The sequence below is a fragment of the Hyperolius riggenbachi genome, chromosome 9, assembly GCF_040937935.1.
Source record: "Hyperolius riggenbachi isolate aHypRig1 chromosome 9, aHypRig1.pri, whole genome shotgun sequence".
NCBI lineage: Eukaryota > Metazoa > Chordata > Amphibia > Anura > Hyperoliidae > Hyperolius > Hyperolius riggenbachi.
In genome coordinates, this window is record NC_090654.1 from 30,496,383 (window position 1) to 30,521,475 (window position 25,093).

At 48.9% G+C, this 25,093-nt stretch overlaps 1 protein-coding gene across 1 annotated transcript in view; it reads right to left on the bottom strand.

Annotated features, from left to right (window-relative positions):
- IL6R (interleukin 6 receptor) overlaps positions 1-25,093 on the bottom strand; it is a 37,457-nt gene that overhangs the window by 8,750 nt on the left and 3,614 nt on the right. The window contains exons 4-7 of the mRNA XM_068251447.1: positions 21,039-21,199; positions 5,554-5,692; positions 2,666-2,694; positions 2,546-2,588 (exon numbers count right to left, since the gene is read on the bottom strand). Coding sequence (XP_068107548.1) covers positions 2,546-2,588; positions 2,666-2,694; positions 5,554-5,692; positions 21,039-21,199 — 372 coding nt within the window. The remainder of the gene's footprint in view (positions 1-2,545; positions 2,589-2,665; positions 2,695-5,553; positions 5,693-21,038; positions 21,200-25,093) is intronic.

Sequence of the window (25,093 nt, forward strand, 5' to 3'; positions counted from 1 at the left end):
AGTGGGAGGAGCAGAGTCCTTCAGCAGCACAGAGTATATCAGGAAAGGAGAGTTAGATAGAGGGAGGAGCAGAGTCCTCCAGCAGCACAGAGTATATCAGGAGAGGAGAGTTAGTGGGAGGAGCAGAGTCCTCCAGCAGCACAGAGTATATCAGGAGAGGAGAGTTAGAGGGAGGAGCAGAGTCCTCCAGCAGCACAGAGTATATCAGGAGAGGAGAGTTAGTGGGAGGAGCAGAGTCCTCCAGCAGCATAGAGTATATCAGGAGAGGAGAGTTAGATAGTGGGAGGAGCAGAGTCTTAAAGCAGCACAGAGCATATCAGGAGGGGAGAGTTAGATAGAGGAAGTAGCAGAGTCCTCCAGCAGCACAGAGTATATCAGGAGAGGGGAGTTAGATAGATGAAGGAGCAGAGTCCTCCAGCAGCACAGAGTATATCAGGAGAGTTAGAGGGAGGAGCAGAGTCCTCCAGCAGCACAGAGTATATCAGGAGAGGAGAGTTAGATAGAGGGAGGGGCAGAGTCCTCCAGCAGCACAGAGTATATCAGGAGAGGAGAGTTAGAGGGAGGAGCAGAGTCCTTCAGCAGCACAGAGTATATCAGGAGAGGAGAGTTAGATAGTGGGAGGGGCAGAGTCCTCCAGCAGCACAGAGTATATCAGGAGAGGAGAGTTAGAGGAAGGAGCAGAGTCCTCCAGCAGCACAGAGTATATCAGGAGAGGAGAGGTAGATAGAGGGAGGAGCAGAGTCCTCCAGCAGCACAGAGTATATCAGGAGAGGACAGTTAGAGGAAGGAGCAGAGTCCTCCAGCAGCACAGAGTATATCAGGAGAGGAGAGTTACAGGGAGGAGCAGAGTCATCCAGCAGCACAGAGTATATCAGGAGAGGAGAGATAGAGGGAGGAGCAGAGTCCTCCAGCAGCACAGAGTATATCAGGAGAGGAGAGTTAGTGGGAGGAGCAGAGTCCTCCAGCAGCATAGAGTATATCAGGAGAGGAGAGTTAGATAGTGGGAGGAGCAGAGTCTTAAAGCAGCACAGAGCATATCAGGAGGGGAGAGTTAGATAGAGGAAGTAGCAGAGTCCTCCAGCAGCACAGAGTATATCAGGAGAGGGGAGTTAGATAGATGAAGGAGCAGAGTCCTCCAGCAGCACAGAGTATATCAGGAGAGTTAGAGGGAGGAGCAGAGTCCTCCAGCAGCACAGAGTATATCAGGAGAGGAGAGTTAGATAGAGGGAGGGGCAGAGTCCTCCAGCAGCACAGAGTATATCATTCAGGAGAGGAGAGTTAGAGGGAGGAGCAGAGTCCTTCAGCAGCACAGAGTATATCAGGAGAGGAGAGTTAGATAGTGGGAGGGGCAGAGTCCTCCAGCAGCACAGAGTATATCAGGAGAGGAGAGTTAGAGGAAGGAGCAGAGTCCTCCAGCAGCACAGAGTATATCAGGAGAGGAGAGGTAGATAGAGGGAGGAGCAGAGTCCTCCAGCAGCACAGAGTATATCAGGAGAGGACAGTTAGAGGAAGGAGCAGAGTCCTCCAGCAGCACAGAGTATATCAGGAGAGGAGAGTTACAGGGAGGAGCAGAGTCATCCAGCAGCACAGAGTATATCAGGAGAGGAGAGATAGAGGGAGGAGCAGAGTCCTCCAGCAGCACAGAGTATATCAGGAGAGGACAGTTAGAGGAAGGAGCAGAGTCCTCCAGCAGCACAGAGTATATCAGGAGGGGAGAGTTAAGCTCGGCATACACAAATCAATTGTTGTTCAATAACTTTTAATATTACTAACGATTAAATATAACTAAACCAGAGATTGACACACACAGTATTGTCAGCCCAGTGGTGACAGAGGCTCCGGGAAGAGGGAGGAGCAGTGGTGACAAAGGCTCCGGGAAGAGGGAGGAGCAGTGGTGACAGAGGCTCCGGCACGAGGAAGGAGCAGTGGTGAGATCTCTCAGATTCTTGTATAATTGAGAATTTTCCTACTGGAATCAATAAAGGACACCTGAAGTGAGAGGGATATGGAGGCTGCCACATTTATTTCCTTTTAACCAATGCAGATTGCCTGGCTGTCCTGCTGATCCTCTGCCTCTCATGCCTGTTGCCACAGCCCCTGAACGAGCATGCAGATCAGGTGTTCTGACTGAAGTGTGACTGGATTAGCTGCATGTAGCGAGCTTTTTAATCTTTGACATTTTTTGACTAAATAAAGTTTATATATATTTTTAATAAAATTATTGGTATTGTATATTATTGGTATGTACCCTCCTCCACTTTTCTACCTTCCTACATTGTTTAATATAGATATGTCGCATGCTCGTTTCAGATGTGTGATTCAGACACTATTGCAGCCAAAGAGATCAGCAAGACAGCCAGGCAACTAGTATTGTCCAAAAGGAAATAAATATGGCAGCCTCCATATGACGCTGGGTCCAACAGAACTCAACCTTTGCAGTGGATTTGATGAAACGATTGAACCGACTGCTGGACTGAGTGTATAAACCGACTTGTGTATGCCAGACCTTAGATTGTGGAGGAGGTCACTGAGTTCTCTGTCTCACCCTCAGTGTAGTCCTCCTGTGTGGAAATATAATCTTCCGGGACCTGTGAAGAAATACTTGACAATTAGTAATTATTTCCATAGTACATGACTCATCTTCCCAGTCGTCACCCACACTCACCGTTGTCATGAAGGTCTCCTCTTTCTCATCTGTAGGAAGAAGACAGGAGTGTTAGTAAACAAAGATCTCTCTCTGGGTGTGTCAAGTCCTACTCCACAGAGCCATGCTAACCACTTCGGGACCGGCCGCCTAACCCCTCCTTAAGGACCAGGGCATTTTGCGGGGGAGGGGGGTGCGCGCGTTGGGGGGGGGGGGGGCGGCCGGCCGGATGCCGTCTGTGGCTGGTTGTGCTGTCTCCCCCGTGTGGCCAGGTGTCCCCCCTGTGCGGAGCAGCCATCACTCACCTTCCAGGCACCAGCGATGAGCCGCAGTAGCCCCCTTCTCCTCCATCCGGCATCTCCGCTCCAAATGACGCTCAGGTCGGGTCGCGGCTTGATGACGTCATCAATGCGGGACCTGGCGCTGACGTCAGACGGAGCAGAGATGCCGGTCAGAGCAGAGGTGGGCGCCGATCGTCGCTGGAACGGCAGGGAGGTGAGTGGATCCTCTTCTCTCTCCCCTGCCGCCGCCGCTTTCAAAGTGGATCACTACGATCCGACGGCGATCGTAGTAATCACGTGATCAGCAGCCATACGCGATGGCTGCTGATCACTCGGGGGAGATGCCAGCTGTCATATGACAGCTTAATCTCCCCCTCCGGGTGCGCACGATCGCGTCGGGATGGTGTGTTAGCACTGGACGTTGAATCAGCGTCCGGTCAGAACGGTACCACCACCTGCTGGACGTTGATTCAACGGGCCTGGTCCGCAAGTGGTTAATCCATGCCATGCACTGATGAGACAAAATAGACAGAGGAGCATGGCATAGTACCAGACCTGTTTTTGTATATGCTCCATGTTATTGCCTGAGGAAGCGGGTCACTCCCGCGAAACGCGTTGTATTTTACTAGTATGTAAATAAATTGTTTTGCTGAAAATTGATCGCCATTTTCTTGTCTGCCCAGAGGAGGTAAGTCCACCACTACCTCCTCATTTTTAAACGGTTTAGATCTTTTTATCCTTCTGGCGCCTCTGTATCCTTACTACGACATGCACTGATGAGAATCAAGCAGTGTGAAACACTCTGTATGCATGTCGGATTATTGTGGCTGTGTACAATTAGGGCTCTTTCACAGTGCGACGTTAAAGTGGCACGTTACAACAACATGTAACGCACAATAACTTACAGCAATGAAAAATCAATGGGCTGTTCACAGTGCAGACGTTGCGTTGGTGTCTAACGCTGCATGTTAAATGAAAGTGCTGCGTGCTGTGCGTTATACACGTTTTTAGCTGTGTCAGACTGTTTGCACATGCTCAGTAATGTTTTCTTTTTCTTTTTTACGCATGTGCCGTTTTCGTTCTATCACTGTGCGCCGAAAAACGGCGCACCAAACGCAGGGCTAAATAACATCCAAGATATAGTAGGAGAGTCTAGTAGGGAGAATTTGTGCACAACTTATACTGAATCTAACGCCCCCCCTTTACTGTACCTGTTTTGAATGCAAGGTGTGTAATCTGCCCGTTATTCGAGCTCTGCATACTTGTGCAGGTAGTCCATTCAGGTGCAGCGTCTGTTTGGAAGCGCTGCCATTTCCTTCTGCTGTACAAAACTTAAGTATACTTCAGGCTAGCTGCCTCCATGGGTGTCAGCTTGCATTCAAATTTTAGAATTTAGATTAGTGTTAGCACATAATTTGCATCTGATTTGTATGCAAGGTGTGTATTTAGCCCCAAGGGGCTGGGCATATCTCTGGAGCTTTCACTTCACTTGCAGCCTGTGAGCGCTGCCCATTGCTTGCTGTCTTTTGAATGTCCAAGTTATAGTCTTTGAATGCGTTGCGTTAGGGGCACGTTATGCGACCGATCATACCGTCTTAATGTGCAAGAGGCCTTAAAGTGGACCTGAACTCAGACCTCCTCTCTGCTCTAAAAGATACACAACAGCATAATAACCTTTAAACAAAAACGTATTTTTGTTACAGCTGATACAAATCCTAAAATACATTTGTACAGTTTCTACTTACGGATTCATGGAAGCAGACATTTTGTTTACAGCCTGTGCTTTCAAATAGGCTTATCTGCCATCTCTGCCATAGGCAGTCATGTGACACAGGGGAGGATCAAATTACAACTTGTGATTAGACACAAATGAGGGGGAATTAAACAGGCGAAACTCTCTAAATACATACAGGGTGCATTTCCCTATGTTTTCCTTCTGTCCTGTGCAAGAGTTCAGGTCCACTTTAAGACCACAAGCTAACACATCATTACATTCCAGCGGTTCTGGAGGTGTGGCTAGCTTACAGTTACAACAAAGGGGTGATTTGCATATTCAGCAGTGCATCTCACTGGCCATCCTACTAGTGATATCACTTAGTGGGCTTAATTCACTATGCGGTGCTAACCTACTTAGCATGTCTAAAGTCTTTAGGCGCGCTAACCAGGGTGCTAAGTAGGTTAGCACCGGTTTTCTCAATCAGATCGCGCACGCGCTAAGTCCCATAGGCTTTAATGGGCACTTCGCGCAGAGCGCACTGCGCTCTGTGCAGTGCGCGCGTAAAGTTTTACGCGCATAAAGTTTTGCGCGCGAAAAGCTCATTTAGACGTGCTAAGGGGGTTTTCACAGGCGTGGTAACAGTTAGCACCGCTTTGTGAATCAAGCCAAGTGAGTCCTAAGCCTGAAGCAAAGGTGTACTGGTGAGGATCCAAAGGACCCCTTACTAATTCACTGATTGGAAAGTTATTGGTCTGGCACACTGGCATCCTATGCCAAGGCACGAGCCAAGATTCATCTACCCCTGGTGGTTGAGGAGCACTAATGAGGCTCTGGGAGTGACTTTGCGTGGTTATTTGAAGTGCTTTGCAGAATTATTCAGTAGCCCTGCGGGCCGTGTATGACTGCCATACCTGACCATGGGGTGCCGGATGCCTTTTCACTCCATAAACTCCAAGTGGTGTGATATTTCTCCCTGGCTCTCACCCTCACCGTATGCCGCATCTTCTCCAGGGCATCCGGTATCTCAAAGTCCATCTTATTTGTGGTTCCCTGTAGGGGTAAAACGCAACTCTCGTCAAACATTGTGGGGTCCCCCCCCAAAAAATGGTTAGAGTGAATTTTGTCGACTGTCTTCAATTTGCTATACTGTTACTGCCGACAAATTCTCCCTATATTTATAAGGAAGATCCAGCATTATTATTGGCTGATTATAAACTCCTCCCATCTCAAAATATTCACCAGTGTCCAGATTACTGTATTTTTTAGACTATATTTTTCTCCCCCAAAAGTGTGTGTGTGTGTGGGGGGGGGGGGGGGGGGAGAGACCACTGCGTCTTATGCAGGGAGTTCCAGACTTGTGAATGCCTGCCAATACGAACGTCCAACCCGCCACAATGTCGGACACTCCCTGTACTGTGCCCATGCAGAGGAGGACACAGGGGGGCACAAAGAGGCATAGAAGAGGACACAAGGGGGACGGAAAGGGGCATAGAGGAGGCCACAAGGGGAACACAAAGGGGCATAGAGGGGGACACAAGGGGGGCACAAAGGGGCATAGAGGAGGACACAAATGGGCATAGAGGAGGACACAAGGGGGACACAAAGGAGCATAGAGGAGGACACAAGGGGGACACAAAGGAGCATAGAGGAGGACACAAGAGGGGGACACAAAGGGGCATAGAGGAGGACAAAAGGAGGGCACAAAGGGGCATAGAGGAGGACACAAGGGGGACACAAAGGGGCATAGAGGACACAAAGGGGCATAGAGGAGGACACAAGGGGAACACAAAGGGGCATAGAGAAGGACACAAGGGGGACACACAGGGGCATAGAGGAGGACACAGAGGGACACAGGGGCATAGAGGAGGACACAAATGGGCATAGAGAAGGACACAAGGGGGACACAAAGGAGCATAGAGGAGGACAGAGGCGGACACAAAGGAGCATAGAGAGGGACACAAAGGGGCATAGAGGAGGACACAAGGGGAACACAAAGGGGCATAGAGAAGGACACAAGGGGGGCACACAGGGGCATAGAGGAGGACACAGAGGGACACAAAGGGGCATAGAGGAGGACACAAATGGGCATAGAGAAGGACACAAGGGGGACACAAAGGAGCATAGAGGAGGACAGAGGCGGACATAAGGGGGGCACAGGGAGATACAAGATGTACAAGGGGGCATGATGTACAAAGGAGGAATAATCCACAAGATGCCCCTTCACCATGGATGCACCAGGTTTAGTAGAGATATAAAGGTCGAAGACCGAGAGCCCAATATAGTGTAGTATATATTAGAGGGAGGGGATGTAATATGAAACGTAAGAATTATACTTACAAACCAGGGTTACCTCCAAGGCAACCACTGTAAAGGCAGGTGGGGAGAATAAGCCTGTCCCCACTCAGGAATAAGACGTTGCTCTCTGTGGATAGGAGGAAAATAAAGGGTATGTCACCCTTCCACCAAGGGTGGACTTCTAGATACGCAAAGATGTACAGAGGCACCGGTAGGGGGCGCCATCAAAAGTTTCGCAGGGGGGCCCAGTGATTTCTAGTTACGCCCCTGTATAAACTGATTCGCTAACACAACTGGCAGATCTTCCTTCTTTCAATAATGTCATTTTTCTGCATTTAAAACTCATTAAGGCCTTGTTCACATTGCGTTCGGCTCGCGTGTCCGTCCACGGTGGCGTATGACCATTATTTCATAAATAATGGCCATAAGCTATTATTTATTTAAAAAAAATACAAACATAACATAAACTAAAGTGGACAAAGACAAGAAAGACATACAAATATACAAGCAAGTAAAGAAAAGTGAAAAAAAAAACAACCAAACACCAAAAAAACCCCAAACAAAACAGCTGCTTACACACACAGGTGAGTAACGATGGCAAATGCTGATTAAGTGGAACAAGTTATACAAGCTATAGTCAGTCACTACTTCCACCCCACACAGTTTCTCTTTCACAAGAAATGTTTTTGTGAATTTCTATAGAAAAAAAAAAAAGTTTTGTAGCAAAGTGAACTTTTCTTATCAGATGTTTACAAACGAAGTAGCCGGTCATGACTTACGCCTCAACGTATGACGCACAGCCCATGCCTCAAGTGACAGTTCTGGGCTGATTGCTGTACAGATGCACCATCAGACTACAGGCTACTGCTAGTAGTGATGGACAAACATCGCAAATCGCAAACAAAACGTTTGTGGTGGACCCCATTGACTCTTATGGCAAGCAAACTTTAAAAACCCTCAGGGCATATTTGCAACCATGATATCATTTTAACCACTTGAGGACCCACCCTTTACCCCCCCTTAAAGGGAACCTTAACTGGCGAGCAAAAAAAAATTCACTTACCTGGGGGCTTTCCCAAGCCTCCCGCAGCCGTCCGGTGCCCGCGCCGGTCCTTCGGGGCCCTCCGGTCTCCCTCCGCCGCTAAGTTTCGTTTTCGGACGACTGCCAGTCGTCCTCGGGCCTCTTCCGCACTCCTCGTCGTAAACTGCAGTAAAGAGCGTCCGCATGACGCCGAACGCGTCATGTGCATGACGCCAAACGCGTCATGCGGCGCGCTTTACTGCAGTTTACGACGAGGAATGCGGAAGTGGCCCAAGGACGACTGGCAGTCGTCCGAAAACGAAACTTAGCGGCGGCTGGAGACCGGAGGGCACCGAAGGATCGGCGCGGGCACCGGACGGCTGCGGGAGGCTTGGGAAAGCCCCCAGGTAAGTGAATTTTTTTTTGCTCGCCAGTTAAGGTTCCCTTTAAGGACCAGCGCTGTTTGATGGGATCTGTGCTGGGTGGGCTCTGCAGCCCCCAGCACAGATCAGAGGGCATGCAGAGCGATCAGATCGCCCCCCTTTTTTCCCCCCTATGGGGATGATGTGCTGGGGGGGGTCTGATCGCTCCTGCTGGTGGCATGTTGCCGGGGGGGGCACCTCAAAGCCCCCCTCCGCGGCGACATTCCCTCCCCCTCCCTCTCCTACCTCTCCCCCCTGGTGATCGGGGCTGCACAGGACGCTATCCGTCCTGTGCAGCCAGTGACAGGACGTCCTCTGTCACATGGCGGCGATCCCCGGCCGCTGATTGGCCGGGGATCGCCGATCTGCCTTACGGCGCTGCTGCGCAGCAGCGCCGTACAATGTAAACAAAGCGGATTATTTCCGCTTGTGTTTACATTTAGCCTGCGAGCCGCCATCGGCGGCCCGCAGGCTATTCACGGAGCCCCCCGCCATGAATTGACAGGAAGCAGCCGCTCGCGCGAGCAGCTGCTTCCTGATTAATCAGCCTGCAGCTGGCGACGCAGTACTGCGTCGCTGGTCATGCAGCTGCCACTTTGCCGACGCACGGTATATACAATACAATACAATAACATTTCTATAGCGCTTTTCTCCCATAGGACTCAAAGCGCTTAGGCTCTCTCAGATTCAGTAATTAGTAGGATGAAGGATATATAAGTGCGGTCGGCAAGTGGTTAAAAGGTCAAAACCCGGGCAGTGGCGTGTCAGAGGCATACATAGGAATTGGCTGCCGGGAGACTGGGGGGCAGTATACAGCCGCTACATGGCTTATCCTGCTGCTGCACAAGTCCTGGCGGTGTTAAATACTATTCTCCCTCCAGGTCCATGTGGATAGTGGGGAATGGTGTAATTTGGCTTCCAGCTATTGCTGGCGGCCGACTTATAGTGTTTTAGCCTCCTTGCCGGTTATCCCGAGCTCAGCTCGGGGTAACCTGCGCAGGAGGATTTCTCAGGCCCCGCTGGGCCGATTTGCATAATTTTTTTTCCCTACACGCAGCTAGCACTTTGCTAGCTGCGTGTAGTACGCGATCGCCGCCGCTCGCCGCCGATTCGCCGCTACCCGCCGCGCCGAGCCGCCCCCCCCCCCCGCCCCAGACCCCTGCGCAGCCTGGCCAATCAGTGCCAGGCAGCGCTAAGGGGCGGATCGGGGTTCCCTCTGACGTCACGACGTCTATGACGTCGGTGACGTCATCCCGCCCGGTCGCCATGGCGACCGGGGAAGCCCTGCAGGAAATCCCGTTCTCAACGGGATTCCCTGCATACTCTGATCGCCGAAGGCGAGTGGGTGGGGGGATGCCGCCGCTTAGCGGCTATCATGTAGCGAGCGCTGCCTCCTTGCCGGATTTTTTAGACCGGCAAGGAGGTTAGAAGCAACTTCAGCTCTGTCTTCTGACGATGTCGTACTTACTAGGGATGCTCATTCGGATTCCGCGGAAATGCAATTTCCGAAATTCTGATCGGAAATTGCATTTCCGCATCGGAATGCGGAAATCGGTAATGCAAGTGCGCGTTAGGTGGATTTCCGCCACGAAATCGCGGAAATTTCCGCCGGAAATCGCGGAAATTCTGCCCGACTTTAACATCGTTTTTCTCAGAAACTATAAGGTCTTTTTGAAAACTTTTTTTTGCATCTTGTTCAGAAGATTCTGTTTAATAAACCCTGAAAATTTGGTGTTTCTAGGACTTTTGGGGGCTTTGCTATTAACCGCTAAACTCGGCGGACTTTATAGTTTTTGAGAAAATCGATGTTAAAGTCGGGCGGAGTTTCCGCGATTTCCGGCGGAAATTCCGCATTGGAATGCGGAAATTGGGAGCGGAAAGCGGAATCGGTATTCGGCAATGGCGGAATACGGAATTACCACGAAATCGGAAATTGGCATTTCCGACCATCCCTGCCCCTAAGCCCCCCCCCATGCTCTGCTGTCCCCCTTATTAAAACCATCACGCTAGCGACACACAGATGGTCGCTAGCTGGCTGTTCACATTGATGCTGCGGCTCCCTGCCGCCTGTATATCACGGCTCCCCGCTTTGTCCATAGTCAGAGGCGTACCTAGGGAAGATAGCGCCCATGGCGAGCACTGAAATTGCGCCACCCAAAACCCACAATCCCAAAGCCCCCACTCTAACCACCCGCACGTCCCACCACCCTCTCCAACTTTTTTTTTATTATTATGTGTGAATTATGGGGAACCTAAACTGAAAAAAAAAAGGTTTCACTTACCTGGGGCTTTTACTAGCCCCCTGCAGCCTTGTGCCTGCGCCGTCACAGATTGAGTCTCCGGGCCCCCGCTGCTACTAAGTTTCTTTCTTACCGACTTAGCCATGTGGCTGGCCACTGTGAAAATCACGTACTGCGCATGTGCAGGACGCTCCCGGTGATGGGAGCGTGATCAAGGACGTGTGCGGCCAGGGCTGCACAGGCTGCTCTTGCCATGAACTGGCCAGTCGGCAAGAACAAAACTAAGTGGCGACAGGGGACTGAAGGATCGGTCTGTGAGCGGGCACAGGGAGGCTGCAGGGGGCTAGAAAAAGCCCCAGGTAAATGAAACTTTGTTTTTGTTTGTTTCAATTTAGGTTCCTTTTAATTCACACATTTTAATTTCAAAAAATTCACCATGGCTGGTAGAAACCCCAGGTAAGTAAAACTGATTTTTTTCACATAGGCTTAAAGGGAAGGTTCAGGGAAACCTGTAAAAAAATAAAAATCCCTATTCACTTACCTGGGGCTTCCTCCAGCCCGTGGCAGGCAGGAGGTGCCCTCGCCGCCGCTCCAGAGGCTTCCGGTCGTCTTCGGTGGCCGACCCGACCTGGCCAGGCCGGCTGCCAGGTCGGGCTCTTCTGCGCTCCAAGGACGGGCTCTTCTGCGTCCCACGCGGGCGCGCTGACGTCATCGGACGTCCTCCGGGCTGTACTGCGCATGCGCAGAACTACTGCGCATGCGCAGTACAGCCCGGAGGACGTCCGATGACGTCAGCGCGCCCGCGTGGGACGCAGAAGAGCCCGTCCTTGGAGCGCAGAAGAGCCCGGCCTGGCCAGGTCGGGTCGGCCACCGAAGACGACCGGAAGCCTCTGGAGCGGCGGCGAGGGCACCTCCTGCCTGTCACGGGCTGGAGGAAGCCCCAGGTAAGTGGATAGGGATTTTTATTTTCTTACAGGTTTCCCTGAACCTTCCCTTTAAGTATCCCTTTAACAATCAAGCCTAGAAAAAGAAGTGGAAGTGGCATTAGGAGAGCTGACCTCAGGTCACAGCTGGTCAGAGATCTGCATATCAGAAGGTTCCCTTCCTGGAGCCCCTACACAGCTGGTCAGAGATCTGCATATCAGAAGGTTCCCTTCCTGGAGCCCCTACACCCTTGCACTGCAGAAAGTTGATAAATACTTGTCACTCACGCTGGCATGTTCTGATCACTGCCTGGTTTCTGTCTGCTAGCTAAATAGTCTGCACAAGTCAGCTGGGTGAAGATTGTAGGGGAGATTAGGACACTGCACCAGTCCAGTTGTTCGGAGTGAGTGAGCAGTGAGCCTAATGTTACTGAGTGAGCAGTGAGCCTAATATGCTCAACTGTAATAAAATACTGTCTGTCGCTCAGTGACAATTCACAAGCAGAGCCAGAGCCGGGACAAGGTCCTCCAGCACCCAAGGCTGAGACACCAAAGTGCGCCCCTCCATCCCTGCCACCCCAGCCATCACACACTGATTGCTATTAGACTAAGAGGCGCCAAAGGGCCCACAACCTCCCCAACACCTTAATATCTAGTTATCTGGCTTGCAGTCACTGCTATGTATCCCCTTTTCTTATTTCTTTCTGCTTCAAACACAATTAGGAATGACAGCTGAATGAATTCTGCGCCCCCTACTACACTGCGCCCTGAGGCTGGAGCCTCTCCAGCCTATGCCTCGGCCCGGCCCTGAGCAGAGCAAAGTGCAAACTCTCCTCTCCAGACAAATCACCTCTCCTGTTTCTCCTGCCATCTGGATGTGGAAGAACAAGAAGGAGGAGGATAATAAGACATACCATGCTGGACACACTCACCCGCATGCTGCTGTTGTCATGTATGGAGATGTGTGGGGCGGGCTCATCCAGCTGCCTCACTCCTGTTCTCTGGCGAGAGAGTGCCACTGACAAGGAAGGGGTTTTACTGATTGGAGGTAAGACCGGAGGAGGCCTAATACTTCTGTTTCAGCCGCCTGGGAACCTATACTGCGTGCATGCACATTAAACAATTGCAGCATTGAACAACTTGTAGGACGGATTGCCCATCCTAATATTGAAAGTTGGCAACCCTGCAGCATAGGGTTACCCATGTTTGCAGGGAAGGCAAGGCAGGGACTTCTGGAATCTGGAGAGCTGTCACCGCGGCAACTACAGCTTCACACATTCCTCCTCCAATCTTCTTGCACCCCCGTCAGGCACTGCGGCACATAACACATGGCTCCAAGCAGCCAATCAGGAGGGGGGTAGGAGTGGTGCCGACATTGCCAGGCCAACGGGAGAAGCTGGCAGGATGCCAGTCCTCTCCTCATGCAGTACGGGCTGGGCGCCGAGCAGCGTAGTGGTAGCGGTAATAGCACTAGTGGCCGTGGGCAGCCAGACGGTGCTCAGACGTGGAGGGGTGTATTTGCTCACAGATGCGCCCCTCCCAGGCAAGACAAAAGGGGCACCTATAGCAGATGCCATGTGCACCCCTCTGTCCATAGTCCATACCTGACTTGAGTCCTGGGATGGGCTGTCTGAGGGCAGAGGAGGCGTGGCCTGTGAGATAGAAAGGCTGCCAGGCTTAATACAGTCAAAAGGAGGCGGAGCTATGCAAATCATTTGGTCTGTCCCATGATGAGGCATTGCGCTGGCCAACTTTGAGTACGAGGAGCCTTATTTTCTAATGATTTTAAGATTAACGATACATATTTAGGTGCAGAACTTTGCTAATGAATCTATGTAGCCAGACTATTGTAAAATTATAGTCTTTGTGTGGGGTATGTTATTGTCACCATAAGTTGAATGATAAATGCGATTTTGACTTTAAAAGAAAATTGAGCCAATTGGTTTATATAGATGTGGATGTGTGAGGGGTCTCAGCTGTTCCTGATGACAAGTGTACTATCTCTGATGTATACCAGCTCTTCCTACAAAAGTCCAGCCTGGCTTGTAATAATTGTTAATCTTCAGTATTGAGGGCAGAGGTATGTACACGCAGGTTGTCGGGGACCACATCCACCATTTTTTTTATACTGTCAAAGAATAGACTTAGTAGAGTATACCAGCGTAGTGTTTATAGACATACTGTAAGGGCCCGTTTCCACTTGTGCAATGTTAGTTTGTTAGCGAAAATGCAGAAACGCACTAGTCGAAATGGCCCTTACATTGATTTTATACGAAAACGTACGCGAATTGCATGGAAAATTCGCATTGCGAAAACGCATGCGAATTTCCTATGAATTACATTGCATGCCCAAGGCGGTGTGCGAATTCCTATGGCTCTGCTGTGCAGATTTTTCCTGTACAGAAAAACACTCTGTTGTCCTGACAAGTGGAAACAGGCTAATTAACTTGTATTGGTTATGCGAATCTGTGTGCAGGAAACGCATGCAGATTCGCGATAATGCAAATGGGCCCTAAAGAGAGCCAAAGGTTGGTTTCTGCAATTCATATAGGACACAGAGGCACATTTTGTATACTATCACCAGCCTCTGTGTCCTTATACATTACCCCCAGCCCGCCCCCCCCCCCCCCCCATGTGCTCTGTTGTCCCCATTATAAAAACCGTCACGCTAGCGACACACAGATTGTCGCTAGTTGGCTGTTTACTCTCCATGGCTTTCCCGCCACCTGTATATCGCGGCTCCCCGCATTGTCCATAGTCGAAACCCGACTTGAGTTTGTTAGGGGAAATGCAAAAACACTTGCAGATGCAAATTTGCGCACGTTTTCGCATATGTTAGTAATTATGCAAATGTAACCATGTCAGTGCCTGTGTGCTTTTAGGGCCCGTTTCCACTACAGCGAATCTGCATGCGTTTTATGTATGCAGATTCGCATACCTAATAATAAATGTTAAAGCACAAAGGGCACTAATATCGTTAAATTCGCATCCTTATACAGGACCGCGAAAACGCATGCGAATTCGCATGAAAATTTGCATACAAATTTGCAAACGCATGTGAATTTGTTTATGCGTTTTCCGCATAGAAATCGCACTGCACTAGTCCAAAAAGGACCTTACATTGAATTTATGCGAAAACGTACGCAAATTTGCATGGAAAATTCGCATAGCGAAAACGCATGTTCATTTCCTATTAATTCTGATGGCTCTGCTGTGCAGATTTTTCTTGTAGAGAAAAACGCTCTGTTGTCCTGACAAGTGGAAACAGGCTAATTAACTTGTATTGGTTATGTGAATCTGCATGCAGAAATCTGCAGCAAAAACGCATGCAGATTCGCGATAATGGAAACGGGCCCTAAAGAGAGCCAAAGGTGGGTTTCTGCAATTCATATAGGACAAAGAGGCACATTCTGCATACTATCACCAGCCTCTGTGTCCTTATAGTGTGCCCCCTAGGGATGCTCATTCGGATTCCGCGGAAATGCAATTTCCGAAATTCCGATCGGAAATTGCATTTCCGCATTGGAATGCGGAAATCGGCAATGCAAGTGCGTTAGGCGGATTATATAAGGTCTTGTTGAAAACTTTTTTTGCATCTTGTTCAGAAGATCCTGTTTAATAAACCCTGAAAATTGTGTGTTTCTAGGACTTACAGGGGCTTTGCTATTAACCGCTAAAGTCGGCGGATTTTTACTGTAATGTAGAATGCAGAAAATCTGCTTCTGCCTATTTTCTGCATTTACATTACAGTAAAAATCCGCCGACTTTAACGGTTAATAGCAAAGCCCTCGTACGTACTAGAAACACCAAATGTTCAGGGTTTATTAAACAGAACCTTCTGAACAAGATGCAAAAAAACGTTTTCAAAAAGACTTCATAGTTTTTGAGAAAATCGATGTTAAAGTCGGGCGGAATTTCCGCGATTTCCGGCGGAAATTCCGCATTGGAATGCGGAAATTGGTAGCGGAAAGCGGAATCGGTATTCGGCAATGGCGGAATTACCACGGAATCGGAAATTGGCATTTCCGACCATCCCTACCCGACTGCGCCGCTATAGCTGTAATTCCCATTATGGCCTATGGTGGTACTGGCTGTGCCCAAATCTCCTACGCTGTAATCACAGCGCTTGTGTCAGAGGGGGATCAATGGCAAATTTTCCCCCACCAAATATGTATTTAACCCAGAAGCTTTTTTTAATGAGTTTAAATGCAGGAATATTACATTTTGCTGTGCTACACTTTTTCAGAGCTCTATACACATCTTGTGCATTTTAATAAAACGGACAGAGTGGGGTCCTCCCCCCAGCATCTGAGCAGGGGATATTTGTGCAGCAGTGCAGGAGTGGCCAGGGATGTCACAGGGCAGGGAACTCCAGAGCCGGGACAAGGGCCTCCAGCACCCAAGGCTGAGACACCAAAGTGTGCCCCCCATCCCCCCACCTCAGCCGTCACACACACTGATTGCTATTAGACTAAGATCTCCCCCCCCCCCCCCCAACAATCTCTAGTTATCTGGCTTGCAGTCACTGCCATGAGTCCCCTTTTCTTATTTCTCTCTGCTTCAAACACAATAGGGGAATGGTAGCGAGTGAGTTGTGCGCCCCCTCCTACACTGCGCCCTGAGGCCAGAGCCTCTCTTACCTCTGCCTCGGCCCGACGAGCCAGTGGGGGTACAGAACATTAGTGTGTGATACAGCAGGGGGCGGGGCTTCCAGGAGAGTACAGCAGGTGTGGCAGCAGTGTCTAGGCAAGTCCCAGGGAATCTTTCAAATTTCCTCCAGCGCCCCCTATTGGTCTTTTCGCATTTTTGCAAGTTCCCCCTCCAGCAGTTAGCTGGAAAATTTGTACCATTTTTCCATTTTTTTTTTATATAAATCCATTGGGAGTGGCAGATATTTTGGATCAATTTTTCATAGCTAGATCTAGATTGTTGATGTATGGGCAGATCTACCAGATCTCACTCTGATCGAATGTGATCCGAGAGAAATCTGTTGCCTGTCCATACACCACAAACCGATTCCCAATCAATTTCAGCATGAAATCTCTCAAGAATAGACCGTTTCACGCCATCGATTCCGCCAGCTTGGCCGCCCCCCAAATGTTAATGCCCCCTCCCCATTGCCCGTGCATTGTAATCTCATCTGCTACAGCTGCGCTGACTCCTGGTCTCTTCCGGTGTCTCCCTCCAGCGCCACCCTAGTGGCACGCATAAAACGTGGCACACACACAACCTGCGACACTCAGGAGAAGCACCGGACACGACTAGCTGGAAAGGTCTTAGTGGGTCGTCGTAATATCGGACGCTGTTACCGCCGCACACTCGATTGACCATGTCTGCCTGAGATTATCCAGCTTGCTCAACCAATACCTTGCAGCCTCCGTAGAAGCGCATAGCGCGAAACGGCTGTCAGTCTCCTCTCCCTCTGCACCCACCGCACCTGATCCACCTCCACCTCGGGTAGATGTTTTTTCCACAATGTATGTGAACTTTTAGCTGCATTTTGTTCTGGAACCCATAATTAAAGTAATGACAGCAGTGCCGGCGCTTTTCTGCTCCTTTTTATGCACAGATACTGTTTATGCCTGAGCACGCTGGGATTTACATTTTCCATGCCTGCTGTGGTGACAGTGCCGCCTCCTTCCCCCTCCTCCATCTTCCTCACAAGGATCTACTGCAGTGCCAGCGTCTCTACACTTTTCTCTTTTCATGTTACCTCAACCAATACATTCAATCGAATTGTAGCCCAAAATTGGTCAAATGGTCGATCGGGCATGACTGTTGCGGCACCAATTTTCATCCGATTCAATAAAGTTGTTGAGTTGGATGTCCATTCTCTTAGGCTGCTTTCACAGTGAAACATTACAGGCGCACGTTAGAGCAGCCTGTAACGCAGCCCACCGCGCAGCAATGAAAGATCAATGTGCTGTTCACAGTGCCCACGTTGCGTTACATTGTAACGCAGCAGCTAAAAACAAAGTGCTGCATGCTGTGCGTTCTACGCGGCTAAGCCACGTTAGACTGTTTGCACATGCTCAGTAATGTTGGAGGAGGAGGTCTCCCCTCCTCCTCCTTGGCCAGGCACATGGCTAATTAATATTCACTGCACGTTGTGACGTGCAGTGTTTACTTCCTGGAGCGCCGCTCTGTGTGGCGATTGTCCGGCGGGACCACGTGATGCCGCATGCGTCCAAGAATACGCATCACGGCATCACAGTACACATGAAGAGCCGATTAACACGGCTCGATCGGACGTCCAGCTTCTAGCCCACTAGGCGTTGCGTTAGGTGCACGTTATGCAACCTTAATTTAGCATCTAACGCAACGTCTAAGGCCCCGTTCACACTTGCGTTTCTGTGCCAAATGGACCAGATGACCGGATCCGCATCGGAACTGTACGGTTCCGATCCGGATCCGATCCGATTGCATCAGGTATGTATAAGGCTGCGATCCGGATCCGTTTGGTAAAAGTTATAAATAAAACTATATAATTGTTGGGGTCTGGGAGGTCAGCAGAAGGTGCACCTGTAGAATCAGGTCCTCCGCTGTTTAGGCCTCACCTCCACCTCCGACATACTGCCAAACAGCTCCAGCTCGTTAGTCACTGCTGCTCCACTCCAGAAATGCTGGGCCCATGTGTCCCCATCCAAAATGGCAGCTAGAATACGCATAGTAAGTGGGGTAGAACGTCAGGTGTTTGTAGCCAGTGTGTTCTGTGCTTTCCGTTCCCCATTGGTTTCTATATCCGCATGGTGCAGTCAGGCTCCGGTCCGGGTGCGTGGGCCGGATGATCCGGACCCGAAAAATAGCGCATGTTGGAAAAGTGTCCGGAGTTCGGATCCGATCTGGCTCCGTTCTGTACGGAACGGACGCATGTGAACGTCCGCATAGACTTTGCATTGCTATGCGGAACGTACGTTCCGTTTGTAAAGTATACTGTCCGGATCCGATCAGGCGAATCCGGACAGCGAACGCTAATGTGAACCAGGCCTTAGTGGGAAAGAAGCCTTAGGCTTCCATTTTGTCTATAACCTAGCATTTCAGCTGCAGAAAAGTGCTACAGGTCAGGACTTTGCTATTACATTCCAATCCAGTTGCATTATTTTTCTGTTCCAATTGACAGTGCAAATGGGATGCTATTAATAACATAGAATCAATTCACAGTCCGTTTTTGCATTTCCCTGTGATCGGGAAAAGGCAGCATTTTTCCTCCCAGTCTGAACTGAGCCTAAGGCCACATACACACATCAGACCATAGTCTTTTGAAAATGAAAGATCACAGACCAATCTTACCACCCTTCATGTAGTAGGAGAGCCATACTCTACACAGTCTTTTCTATGGAGCTGAACTCCACATCAGAAAAAAATCTTTGCAAGATGCTGCACACACAGATGCTGTACAGACACAAAAGATCAGTATCTGCAAAAGATCTGTTCCTGCCAAAAATCCATTCCTGCAAATTGCAATGATAGTCTATGAGATCTGCAGATCATCATACACACATGATTTAACTGACATCCATCTGCAGATCAGATCCACCAGGATGGATTTTCAGATCTGCAGATGATTGCTTGATCTGCAGATGAATGTCAGTTAAATCATGCGTGTATGATGATCTGCAGATCTCATAGACTATCATTGCAATTTGCAGGAATGGAATTTTGGCAGGGACAGATCTTTTGCAGATACTGATCTTTTGTGTCTGTACAGCATCTTTGTGTGCAGAATCTTGCAAAGATTTTTTTCTGATGTGGAGTTCAGCTCCATAGAATAGACTGTGTAGAGTATGGCTCTCATACTACATGAAGGGTGGTAAGATTGGTCTGTGATCTTTCATTTTCAAAAGACTATGGTCTGATGTGTGTATGAGCCTTAAGGCCTCTATTCATAAAACTGTTCCGCAAGTTTTCCGCTCAAAACAGCAGACTTTCCCGTCCATTTAGCAAAGTGGGCATTCATAAAAGCTGTTTCCGCAAGAAAAGTTACAATTCCCCAGCAGAGCGAGAAATTTCCGCCTTCTGCAGTGTTTTTCTAGATTTATCTAGGAAATGTAACAAAATGGCCATTCATAGAGATTAGAGGAAGCGGTATGAGGACGGGAAATACCTCTTCCTCGGATGTAGCAAGAAGTGTTCGGATTACATGAAAGTGAATGGGACAGACCTCCCAGAGAGAGCAGCGCACGGAGGGACTCTGCCGGCTGAAGTGTTTCCGCATGCTTTCCGACAGCTTACCGTCAGCCTTCAGCGGGAGATCTCCGCACTTGCATCGCAGCTGCCAACATTTTTATGAATGCCCACCCAAAAGTCTAAAATACCGATGCTTTATTTTCTCTCCACGAGTTTTTTCACCGCAAATTTTTTATGAATAGAGCCCTAAAGTGAGCAAAGGGTTCATTACTTTTGCTGTAATCTGAAATCAGGCTTGCAGTGGACTTTGGTTGAGGGTAGGAACACACTAGGCAGTGTGGGAAAGGTAGCGTTTTGCTGCATATGCGTTTGTGTGTTTTTAGTGAGTTTTCCGTGCAATTATGTGCTTAAAGGACTTCTGAGGCCAAAACGATGAAAATTACACTTTACCTTTTTCTTAGCAGAATCCACGGAGGACGCCCTGCGCGTCCTCCGCTCTGTTCTGCCGTCAATGTAGGCCTCTCCGTTCCCCCAGGGCTTGCCCCGACCCCACCGAATGGGTCACATCGATGCCACCCCTAAGATGGCCACCGCCTTGATCCGCGGCTGCGCAGTACGCTTTGCCGCAATTGCGACTGCGCAGCGTAGTGGGTCCCGGCATCCTCCTGAAGGGTACGTTGGGTGCGGCGGGATGCGGGCTAAAGGCTGCGCAGTCGCAATCGCGGCAAAGCGTACTGCACAGCCGCGGATCAAGGCGGCGGCCATCTTAGGGGTGGCATCGATGTGACCCATTCGGTGGGGTCGGGGCAAGCCCTGGGGGAACAGAAAGGCCTTCATTGATGGCGGAACGGAGTGGAGGACGCGCAGGGCGTCCTCCGTGGATTCTGGTAAGAAAAAGGTACAGTGTAATTTTCTTCATTTTGGCCTCGGAAGTCCTTTAAGATGCATTTTGGAAAAATATGCAGCAATACCAGCATTTTTAAAAGTGCACATTGCAGAACACAAACATATACGTTTTTTCATGCGGCACATTCACTTGCATTATGTGTGTTTTCCGTGACGCTAGCGTTTCTGCCTGCTGTGTTCCTACCCTGATGGGCGTACTGATTAGGGATGGTGAATGAGATGCAAATAATTTCGAGTTGATGCAGCATTATGCAAGTTTTGCATGCAAATTTATGTGGCTTGAAAATGAACCAATCAAATCCTGCATACAAAATGTGCACAATCCTGCATCAACTCCAAATTATTTGCATCTCAGTGACCATCCCTAGTACTGATAGCTAGTTGGGGGAGGAGTTTAAGCGGACTGACAGGAAGGAGAGCAGTCATGGAGAGGCAGAGGGGCCCTTCAGTTCCTCCACTTACATTAGAGACGTGTGGGGAGCCCTCCACATGGTACTGCACCTCGTACTGCAGCTTGTAGAAGTAGCCCAGCCAATGCTCAGGACGTGACCAGGTGACCCGGAGTCTTCTGGGCTGTTTATTCACAGCGGTGACAGTCACGTTGACGGGTGGATTGGGCTGCACTGGAGGTAACAGGAAAAATCATCAGATGCACAGATGACAAATTTTGTACAGGATGGAGAAAAGACAGTGGTATAGCCAATGGGGGCTGCATAGGTTGTGACTGCACTGTTACCCGTTGACCAGAGGGGCCCTCCTTAAACCACTGAATTAGCTACCACTACCAGTGTTGCCAACTCATCCCTTTAATTACTGACATATCTAAAGGGGCATACAGACATGCGACTAAAGTCGTTGGTAACGAACGACTAACGATCGTTTATAACGACGATCGTTACAAAATAACCGCTAACGATCGTTAAGGGTAACGATCAGCGACTGAAGTCGTTGCAAACTGGAAATCCGTCCTGGCGGATTTTTTGTAACGACGATCGTTAGCAAAAGTACGTGTGTATGCTGATCGTTACAAAAACGATCGTTCGTTAAGTACCGTACATGCGCAGACAGAGAGAGAGAGACAGAGAGATGTATATAGATATATGTATATATATATATATATATGTATATATAGATGTAGATAGATGTATATAGATAGAGATATATCTATCTATATCTCTCTCTCTCTCTGTGTGTATATATATATATATATATATATAATCTCTGTACGCAACTTCCTCTTTCCTACTGGCCATTAACAATGACGTTCGTTCCGGGTTCATTGATCTGAATAACGTTTAGCATAATAGATGCGCTGCATCATACGTTCGTCACTTCCGCATCGTTCGTTCGGAAACGATCTGATCGTTTGCCACTTTCAACATCTCTTTACTAACGACCTTTTCATTTCTCTCCTTAATTGATCGTTCGTCGTTGCTTACGAACGATCGTTATCGCATGTCTGTACGTAGCGTTAGTTATACAGGTTCTGTGGCTACTTACAGATAATCAGTGCCTTATCTGCATCTACCTAGCCACGAAACCTGTATAATTCATATGTGTCAGTAATTAAAGGGATGAGTTGGCAACACTGACCACTACGGATTTCACAGACGATATAACTTCCTCCCCAGTCACCACCTCTATGATTCTAGCGCTGTCTCGCTTCACGTAAACCGCTAAAATTTGCAGACAAATCAAATGATGAGAGACTGTGCTCAGACAGTGGTGCCTAGGAGGAGGTTGATCATAGGTGGAGCCTGGAGAGGTGAGTTAATTATTTCCTCCACTTCGCTCACTACTCTGCACTTCAAGGGGGCAGCCATGAGGCCCAGGGCGGACTCCCTTATTTCCAGAAACTGAAACTGGGCCCCCCTTGTCTATATTCCCCATTGGTGATTGCAGGGGCGCCTCTAGCCATTTTGTCACTCCAGGTGTGAAAACTTGTGGCGCCCCCATGAAAATAATCGTAATGCACCAGCGTTTCAGCAGGAAATAATCCTAATGTGGCAATGTTTCACCAGAAAATAATTGTAATGTGGCAGCGTTTCACCAGAAATTACACTAATTGCAGCAGCGTTTCACCAGAAAATACATGTAAGAAAGAAAATACAAGTAAGGAAGAAGGCACACAGGGGGGAGCATGAGGGTCAGAAGAACTTACAAAGGAGGACAGAAGGAGGCATAAGGGGACAGAAGGAGGCACACAGGGGGACAGAATGAGGCACAATAGGGGACAAAAAGAGGCACAATGGGGGGCAGAATGAGACACAAAGGGGGACAGAAGGACAAACAGGTGGCCAGACATGGCACAAGGAACTGAAGAAGGCACAAAAGGGACAGAAGGAGGCAAAAAAGGGAAAAGAAGAAAGCACAAGGCACAGAGGTGGCAGTTGCCTGCAACTTACGCTAAGTAGATGCAGCAGAAGCAAGTAATAGAACACCCACGAGGTGGGGCTTAGTCTGGGGTGGGGCTTAATTTGGGGGTGGGGCTTAATCCAGCGACATGGCGCCCCCCAGGACCAATGGCACTCCAGGCAATGGCCTGTACTGCCTATGCCTAAAGGCGCCCCTGGGTGATTACTTTGCTACTGGTCCTAGATATCTCCACAGTCTGCTTAAAACATTCTTAGGGCCTATTCACACTTGAGCGTTTTGCCGGCGATTTCGGCAAAACGCTCAAACGCTAGCGCTTTTGAAAGTGCTAGTGTAATAAAACCCTATGGGCCTGTTCTTGGGCGATTTGCGCTAATCGCCGCAAATCGCCCAAAATCGCGAAACGCAAACGCGTAGCCTGCAGCATTTTCAGGCGATTTCCCAGTAATCGCATTTCAGTGCTATAGAAGTGCTAAACGCGATTGCGGAGAAATCGCTGCACTGTCCAGTGATTTTTTTCCGTGTGAAATCGCGAAAAATCACTCCCGCAAAACGCCGGCAAAAATCACCGGCGTTTTGCGCTTCTAAGTGTGAATGGGGCCTAAGGGCTTGTTCACACTAGGGGCGTTTTCGGCCTTTTTTCAAAGGGCAGGCGATTTTCAAAATCGCCCACAATACGCTTGTGCAATGAATCTCTTTGAGACGGTTCATATCAACGCGTTTTGTCCGCTTTGCGCTCCGCAAAGCAGTGCCTGTACCATTTTTGGGGCAATTTTGGTCTACTGGAAGGTATAGGAAGAGCGCTAAACGCTCACAAAATCGCTTTGTGTGGTGATTGCGTTCTCGATTTTAAGAAAAAATACATTGTATTTATTCTTTTCCGGGTCAAATAGTTCACTTTCCGACTGATGTTAGGAAGTGAAAAAACGGAATCGCTCTGCAATAGCGCTTTGCACAAAATTGTAGCGCGTAGTGAAGCACTGGAAGGGGGGGGGGGGGGGTAAAAAGCTCAAAAAAACAAAAATTGCCGTCAGCAATTTCGTTTTTAGATGTGAACAGAGCCTTATATCTGGAGTCAATACTTTAGATTAGAGTTCTTAATTGTGGATGACGCTGAAGAGGAACAAATCAACTAACAGATTTCGGTTACTGTTCTTTCCTCTAGCAAACCTCACTTCCTGTTTCTGGTATCACCGCAGACAGTAACAGGAAATTCTCCCAAAACGGGACACAGAACAAAAATAAAAATCTGCCAGAGGTTTTATCTCTCTCTCCAGCTGAATCCACTTTGAAATCCATCTCGATTGGAAATCACTTCCTATTTCACAGACTGCCTGCTCTCTAGGCTGCAAGCTTTTCAGATTCAGTCTGTGCTCCACCCCCTTACATTCTTAAGCCCCATCTACACGGAGCGATCCGGTGGCTCAATTAGCCGCCGGATCGACTCTTTCGCATCCCCGCTCGTCCGCGCGTGCGTCGGGTTCAATAGCAGGGAATTGGCCGCAACGAGATCGGACCTGTCGGATCTTATCGATTGATAAGATACATCGGCATGTGTAGACCCAGTTTAAACTCTGGTGAGGATGTAATCCAAGCAGCAACCTCACCCACAGAGCCTGAAATACTGACTCTCAGACCTTTGTCCTCCTGGTCATGTGATCAGTTTTTCAAGCCAGGGGTTTTAAAACAAGTGTGGTAAGCCAATAGCAATTCATGTCGCCCCCCCTCCATAAAAAGTGTTGCCACAGTATCATCTGCTCTTGGGGGTGGGGCTTATTGTAAGTGTGAAGGGTGAGAAGTATTCCCCCAGCCATATGCCCCCCTGTTGGTAACACAGCCCATCCCATGCAGGAGCAGTGAGACTTAAAGCATAGCTCCCAACTGTCCCTTTTTCGGAGGGACAGTCCCTTTTTGGGAGCCCTGTCCCTCTGTCCCTCTTTCCTCCTCATTTGTCCCTCTTTCAGAACTTTGTCCCTCTTTCTATGTAAATATATGTATTTCTATACTAAAAATGTGATTGATTGACTCTAAACGTTATTCCCAACTTTTAAATTGATATATTACTCATTTTAAAATGTTACTATGAAGGAAAATGAACCAGGACAGAAAGGACCAATGTGGTTTGAATTATAAAACAACATATT